This window comes from Nannospalax galili, unplaced genomic scaffold (assembly GCF_000622305.1).
Source record: "Nannospalax galili isolate Female #2095 unplaced genomic scaffold, S.galili_v1.0 scaffold1659, whole genome shotgun sequence".
Lineage (NCBI taxonomy): Eukaryota > Metazoa > Chordata > Mammalia > Rodentia > Spalacidae > Nannospalax > Nannospalax galili.
Window position 1 is genome coordinate 74,477 of NW_008342925.1, and position 7,661 is coordinate 82,137.

The 7,661-nt window shown below is 52.0% G+C and overlaps 1 protein-coding gene across 1 annotated transcript in view; it reads left to right on the top strand.

Annotated features, from left to right (window-relative positions):
* Naaladl1 (N-acetylated alpha-linked acidic dipeptidase like 1) overlaps window positions 1-7,597 on the top strand; it is a 19,190-nt gene extending 11,593 nt beyond the window's left edge. Inside the window, exons 9-18 of the mRNA XM_008838887.1 lie at window positions 3,471-3,556; window positions 3,639-3,702; window positions 3,796-3,863; window positions 4,018-4,109; window positions 4,197-4,287; window positions 6,495-6,576; window positions 6,660-6,833; window positions 6,913-6,997; window positions 7,092-7,184; window positions 7,411-7,597. Coding sequence (XP_008837109.1) covers window positions 3,471-3,556; window positions 3,639-3,702; window positions 3,796-3,863; window positions 4,018-4,109; window positions 4,197-4,287; window positions 6,495-6,576; window positions 6,660-6,833; window positions 6,913-6,997; window positions 7,092-7,184; window positions 7,411-7,597 — 1,022 coding nt within the window. The remainder of the gene's footprint in view (window positions 1-3,470; window positions 3,557-3,638; window positions 3,703-3,795; window positions 3,864-4,017; window positions 4,110-4,196; window positions 4,288-6,494; window positions 6,577-6,659; window positions 6,834-6,912; window positions 6,998-7,091; window positions 7,185-7,410) is intronic.
* The last annotated feature ends 64 nt before the right edge of the window (window positions 7,598-7,661 follow it).

A 7,661-nucleotide genomic window follows, 5' to 3' on the forward strand; every position in this document is an offset into this window, starting at 1 on the left:
AGAGGTCATTGGATCCCCTGGAACTGGAGTTACAGACAGTTGTTAGCTGCCATGTGGGTGCTGGGATTCAAATCCGGGTCTTCTGCAAGAACAACCAGTGTTCTTAACTGCTGAGCCATCTCTCCAGCCCCTATTTATTTTTATTTTTTGTTATAGTGTATTGCCTGCATGTGTGTGAGTGCACCCATGTCGTGCAATGTTTCCAGAGGCCAGAAGAGGGTGTCAGATTCCCTGGAACTGGAGTTTTGGACAGTTGTTAGCCGCCATGTGCATGCTGGGATTCAAACCTGGGTCCTCTGCAAGAGCAGTCAGTGCTCTTAATGGCTAAGCCATATCTCCAGCCCCAGCTCGAGCACTGTCTGTCTGTCTGTTTGGGTGATGGTGGTGTCTGTGTGTCTCTGTCTATGTGTGCAGGTGGGCATGCCTGAGGAGGCCAGGGGAGGATGCCAGGTTTCCAGCTCTCTCTAGCTCTCATCACCATATTTTTTTGAGACGGGGTCTCTCCCTGATGGAGCTCATTGGCTCCCCTGTCCTCCCTGCCAGTCAGGCTGGCTGGCCAGCAGGCTTCTAATATCCACTTGTCTTTGCATCCCAGTGCTAAGTTAGAGCCACTAGTGGCTTTTTTACATGGGTGCTGGGGATTCGAACTCAGGTACTCACATTTGCACAGCAAGTGCTCTTACTGAGCCCTCTCCCCAGAACTTGTTTGTGCAAATGTTATAATTTGAAATGATTTCAGACTGAGAGTGCCCTTCATCTGACACTCCTGACTGACGTGCCACTTTTGTGATAACTATATTTTTCTTTTGGAGGATTTTTTTTTTTTTTTTTTCTTGAGACAGGGTGGCTAGCTGGCCTGGAACTCCCTATGTAGACCAAGCTGGCTACAGAGATTTGCTGCCCTCTGCTGGGATTAAAGGTGTGCACCATGCTCAGCCTTAATTTTCTTTTTTTAAACAAAAGATTCATTTTTAAAAATATTTCATTATTTTTACTTTTTAAAAAATATTTTATGGCCAGGCATGGGGGCACACGCCTTTAATCCCAGCACTCGGGAGGCAGAAGCAGGTGGATCTCTGTGAGTTCGAGGCCAGCCTGGTCTCCATAGTGAATCCAGGACAGCTGGGGCTACAGGGAGACCCTGTCTCAAAAACACCAAAAAAATTTTTTTATTTATTATTTTTATTTTATGTGTATGAGTGTTATGCATGTATGTGAGTGCACCCATGCCGCAGAGGTCAAAAGAAGGCATTAGATTCCACTGGAACTGGAGTTAAGGATGGTTCATCGTCACCATGAGGGCACTGGGAATCAAACCCAGGTCCCCTGCAAGAGCAGTCAGTGCTCTTAACCTCTGAGCCATCTCTCCAGCCCCCCAAATAGTCATTATTTATATTTATTTTATTTTATTTTGGGGGGGGTTGAGACAGGGTCTCCCTGTAACCAAGCCAGGCACGGTGGCAGGCAGCACTGGGGAAGCTGTGATGGAGGGGGGGCGGCTGGAGCCAGCCCAGCCTACTGGAAGAGCTCAGGCCAACGAGAGATGTCATCTCAAAAGACCAAGGTGGACAGCTCCTGAAGAGCAACACCCAAGGCTATGTCCCAAGCACCCAGACAGACGTAGACCCAGACCCAGACAACCCCCCACCCCGCCACACACACATGATCCAGGATCACAGTCTCTTGCTTGTGTTCTTTGGTCTCCAACAGCTTCTTGGCTGTTCTTTGACTTTTACCATCCTGGCAATATATAGTTGCATTTCCCTCCATTTGGATTCGTCTGATTACTATCAAGTCATGCATTTCTGGCAAGAAAAGATGTACAAATTTGTAACCGCAAATACATAATCATGTTGTATTTACTTTAAATTTTTTATTTTAAATTATGTATATGTGTGTCTGTATATGTGGGTATGTGCACGTGAGTGCAGGTGCTCATGGAGGCCAGAGGCACTGGATTCCCAGAACTGGGGTTATACATGGTTGTGAGTTGCTTGATGTGGGTGCTAGAAACTGAATGCAGGTCCTCTACCAGAGCAGTACTCACTCTTAACTGTTGAGACATCTCTCCAGCCCTGCATTTAATTTTTTTAACTAAAAGATGAGTGTGTCGGGTGTGGTGGTATATGCCTGTAATCTCAGTACTTATGTGGCTAAGGCAGGAGGTTTGCCACGAGTTCAAGGCCAGCCTGATTTACATACTGAGGCCCAGGCCAGCCTGATCTACAGAGTGCTCAGACCAGTGAGAGATACAGAGTAAGACCCTATCTTTACAAAAAAAAAAAAACCAAACCAAGTGTGGTGGCACATTCCTTTAATTCCAGGACTCAGGAGCAAAGGCAGGAGGATCTCTGAGTTTGAGGCCATCCTGATCTACATAGCAAGTTCCAGGGCAGTCAGGGCTACATAGTAAGACCCTGTCTCCAAAAAAAAATTAAAATTATAAATAAATAAATGAGGATAGGGATGTAGGTCAGGTGGTAGAAAGCTTGCCTAGCATGCAATAGGCCCTGGGTTTGACCCTTGGCACTTGGAAATTGAGGCAGAAGTTCAAGGTCATCCTCAGCTACATGGTAAATTCAAAACCATCCTGGGATACAATAGACTCTGTCTAAATAAACAAAACAACCCAAAATAAATACCAAAAGATGAGAGCCAGACATGGTAGCAAAACTCAACACTGGGGAGACTGAGGATTATGACGAGTTCGATACCAACCTTGCAACATAGGTAGTTCTGCACTAACCTGAGCTATTATAGCAAGACCCTGTCTCAGAAAATAACGACATTAACAACAAAATAAGACCAAACCAGCAATGATCAAATAATTCACTTGCAGCTAGAAAAGGCAACAAAATATGTAGTTGCGGGGAGTCTGGAGAAGTCATTGAGAAGGGGAGAACCATCAAGGTCTTGGGTGGCTGTGGACTGTGGCAACATGGAGCCTGGAGACGGAAGCCAGACTATGGGATGGTGTGGGAGGCAGTGTGTCACCCTGGAGCCAGATGCCTGGGTTTGAACCAGGCTCTGCTGCCTAGCAGCTATGACCTTGGGAAGGTCATTTAATGTCTCTGTATGGCAGTTTCTTGAGCTGTGAAGTGGAAAGATACCTGTTCTAAGTGTTGATTTGGATGGCTAAAAACCTTGGGGGCATCCCAATGTATTATCAACAGCATTGCCTGGGCTGCATGGAGGCCCAGGGTTGAGGTTCAGCTTTCTTGGAAGCATGCCCACCATGGACCAGAGTGGACATGGGGCATTTTGGCAAAAGGAGACCCTGGGATCCAGGCAGTCTGGTGTTGGGGTGTGGTGTCACTGAGAGCAGGCTAGAAAGAGGACAGAGCCTCCTGGAAGGCTGGCTGTGGCCCCCCTGATACAGGCTGCCCTCCTTTCCATGCCCCTAACTTTCCCCCTAAGCGCCCCTGTTGTCAGGGACCCCGCTCTCCAACTCCACCTGTCCCACTTCCCAGGGACCTGGCGACCCCGCAGATCCATCATACTGGCCAGCTGGGGGGCAGAGGAGTTCGGGCTCATCGGCTCCACGGAATTCACTGAGGTGAGTAACCCCACAAGGGGATGGGTGGAAAGGGGCTCCCTGGGTGAGGCAGAGCCGGATTGAGGTGGCCCTCACCCCGCAGGAGTTCCTTAACAAGCTGCAGGCGCGCACCGTGGCCTACATCAACGTGGACATCTCGGTGTTCGGTACGGGGCGGGCTACAAGGCGCCAGACAGGCGGGGGTGGGCGAGGAGGAGACGTGGCTGGGTCCCAACTGGCCTCCTCACTTCCTCCCACAGCCAACGACACCCTTCGGGCGCAGGGGACGCCTCCGGTACAAAGCGTCATCTTCTCGGCCACCAAAGAGGTGCAGGGGGTGGGAGGGGCTACTGGGGTGGGTGGGGCCACGAGGGTAGGCGGGGCTGGCCCATGAATCACAGCTGGAGATCCTGGTCCCATGGAGACCCCACCTGGTTCTTGGAGCTAGGATCTGCCCTGAGCCACATTGTCTTCTGCACCAGATCAAAGCACCAGGCCCCAGTGGCCTCAGTATCTATGACAACTGGATCCGGTACACCAACCGTAGCAGTCCAGTGTATAGCTGGATTCCCAGGTGAGCCTAGGGACAAGTAGACAGGGGACCACGTGCGCGGCAGGCCCACCCAGCACCCTCCAAATGCCGTCCTCTTTCTTCCTCCAGCATGGGTACTCTGGGTGCAGGCAGCGACTATGCCCCCTTCATTCACTTTCTGGGCATCTCTTCCATGGACCTGGCCTACACCTATGATCGGGTGAGCAGGGACTCCCCTATCCCTCGCCTCAAGATACTGTGCCATTAAGTCCTAGGGGTGGGTCTAGTACAGAGTGGGTCCAGCTGGCTGATTCAATAAATAACTGGGTGTCTCAGTTTCAATTCCTGTTGCTGTGATACAATATCATGCCAAAAGCAACTTAGGGAGAAAGGATTTATTTGTGGGCGAGCCCCGGGGATCTCAGAGCGCCAGCTGCTGACATGACGCCAGTCTCTCGCGCGCCACTGGGGCGGGTCCCTGCTGTGCAGGTCCCTGGCTCTCCGGGGCTACCAGAAGCTGGCGGCTCTGCCGGCAGCTGTCAGCTGCCAGGGCGGTTCTGTTCCAAGCTGCCCGCGCTCCCTCTGTGTACACGATCCGTATGCGATCCATCGGCCACCGGATCACGAGGGGAGGTGCAAGAACTGCGAAAGCAAGGTCTTCGGGAGTGGTTGTTTACGAAGGGACAGCCCCCTCCGGGGAGACTGAATCGTAGGCCGTAAGACACAGGATACAGCTCAGTCAGACTCAGTGGTACAGCTCCGTGATTCAGCTCCGATTTATTAGGGGGAAACCAGGATATTTATAGTGTGGAGGCAGTAGCAAAAGCCTTAGTTGATAGGTGCTTTGTAGGATGCCCCATTTACATGTGGTGGTGGGCTTCTGTCAGGCTGTCAGACAGTGCCTGATTATCACACAGGAAAACCTGGCAGTTTCTTTGCCAGAGGTCATGTATCTGTGACGGCCACTTCAAAGTGAGTCAGGAAGGAGAGCAGAAGGCGCCCCACTGAGAAGAGGAGTCTCTCCATTTGCGCCAAGCCGGCTTGCGGCTATCCGGACATGGAGAGACTACAAGCCAAAACAGCAGGGGTCCCCAACATTTATTGTTTTTAATATTTTATTTTATTGTGTATGAGTGTATTGCTTACATGTAAGTGCACCTGTGCAGTGCAATACCCTCAGAGGTCAGGCGTCAGATCCCTTAGAACTGGAGTTACTGATGGTTGTTAGCCATCATGTTGGGTGCTGGGATTCATACCCAGGTCCTCTAGAGGTCTATCATAGCAAGAAAGTTACAGTGGCAGGAGCTTGAGGGAACTGGTCACATTACTGGTCTCCGTGCTCTGGCCCTGCCTAGGGATTGGTGCTGCCCACAGTGGGCATGCCTTCCCACCTCAATTTAATTAGGTCCACAGGCCAGCTTGCTCTAGACAACCCTAGTCCCTCATTGAGACTTCCCAGGTGGTTCTAGGTTGTGTCAAGTTGCCAGTTTTTGAAAACTGTCACATTGGGCAATGCAGGACAAGTTCTCTGAGCATCTGCTTACACTCATCCAATGTTTTTTTTCTTTCTTTCTTTTTTGGCCTTTTTGAGACAGGGTCTCCCTGTAGCCCCAGCTGGCCTGGAACACACTATGTAGACCAGGCTGGCCTTGAACTCACAGATCCGCCTGCCTCTGCCTCCTGAGTGCTGGGATTAAAGGCATGCACCACCACACCCAGCTTCCAATGTTTTTTTGATCTTTTTGAGACAGGGTCTCCCAGTAGCCCCAGCTGGCCTGGAACTCACTATGTAGACTAGACTGGCCTTGACCTCTGAGATCCACCTGCCTCTGCCTCCTGTGTCCTGGGAGTAAAGGTGTACAACACCAGGCTGGCCTCATCTGATATTTTATCAAACGAAAGATACCACTGTTTCATCACACTGTTTAGTCAGTTCCAGCGCTTGGGAGGCAGAGGCAGGTGGATCTGTGAGTTCAAGGCCAGCCTGGTCTACATAGCGCATTCCAGGCTAGCTGGGGCCATAGGGAGACCCTGTCTCAAAAAGAAGTTAAGGACCCAAGAGGATTTATAGCATCGGTGTGGAGGTGATCGAGATGGGGTCTGCCTGTGTCTCCACTGTGGATTCTTTAAAGCCCTTCTTCCTCCTATCTGCGCTGTCTAGGGTGGTGGAGCTGAGATCCTGCTCCCCATACCTGACTTTTAAGTCTCAGGCTCTTCCTTCCTGAGAACCTGGCACCACCCCAGCTCTGCCTCTTATTAGCTGGGTATTGTCCAGCAGATTAAGTTCTGAGTCTGTTTCCTCCTCTGTATAGACTGAGCCCCCATCCTAGATTTGACAAGGACTGAGACAGCACTGAGACAGTCACTGTGAGCACACCAACTTCCCACCCCAAGCAAGCCCAGTCCCTTTGTGCCTTGTTTCCCCAGAGCAAGACCTCAGCCCGGATCTACCCCACCTACCACACAGCCTTTGACACATTTGATTACGTGGAGAAGTTTCTGGATCCTGGTGAGGTGGGGACAGGGACATCCTGAGGCTGACAGAGAAGGATGGGCTGATGACACAGCTCTGGCCTTGTATCTTCCCGGCAGATTTCACCAGTCACCAAGCCGTGGCTCGGACTGCAGGGAGCGTACTTCTCCGTCTCAGTGACAGCTTCTTCCTGCCCCTCAATGTCAGCGACTACAGCGAGACACTACGCGGCTTTCTACAGGCTGCCCAGCAAGGCCTGGGTGCCCTGTTACAGCAGCACAGAATCAGCCTGGGTAGGAACACCCCAACACCCCTACACTTCAGCTTAAGGAGCCCTGCATCTCCAGGGCTAAGCTCGCTGTTTCCCCACAGAGCCCCTGGTGACTGCAGTGGACAAGTTTGAGGCAGCAGCTGCAGGCTTGCTACGGCGCATCTCAGCACTGCAGAACAGCCCTGAGTGAGCATGGGCGGTGGGCCGGTGGGGGGCGACAGCACAGCCAGGGCACACAACAAGTTAGTAGCTGTTGCAGGGTAACCCACAGGTCCTTCAGCCCTCTGCAGGTGCGGATGGTCAACGACCAGTTGATGTTCTTGGAAAGGGCATTCCTGAACCCCAGGGCCTTCCCAGAGGAGCGCTACTATAGGTGAGCCTGTCCCAAAGTTCCTGGGCAGTGCGGCCAGGCAATGGCTGTCTGCCCAGGAGGGAACATTTGCCTGCTCCAGAGCACCATCCACCCACTGATGCCTGGGGAATGAGGCCCATCCCCACTGCCCTAAGCCCCTGCTTTCAGAGATGGCAGGGGGTGTTGTGCTCTGGCTCTGGGTGGTGGCTGAGGCCCCACTGATCCTCAGCTTGACCTTTCTCCTCAGCCACGTGCTCTGGGCACCCCGCACAGGCTCCATTGCCACATTCCCAGGCCTGGCCAATGCCTGCTCCAAGGCCCAGGACACCAACTCTGGATCTGAAGCTTGGGCTGAGGTGAAAAGGCAACTGAGCATTGTAGTGATGGCCCTGGAGGGTGCGGCGGCCACCTTGACCCCTGTGGCTGACCTCTGACCTATCTCCTGGGCTCTTCCTTTCCACTGTACCTCTTGTTCCTGTTTTTCTGGGGTGTCCCTAA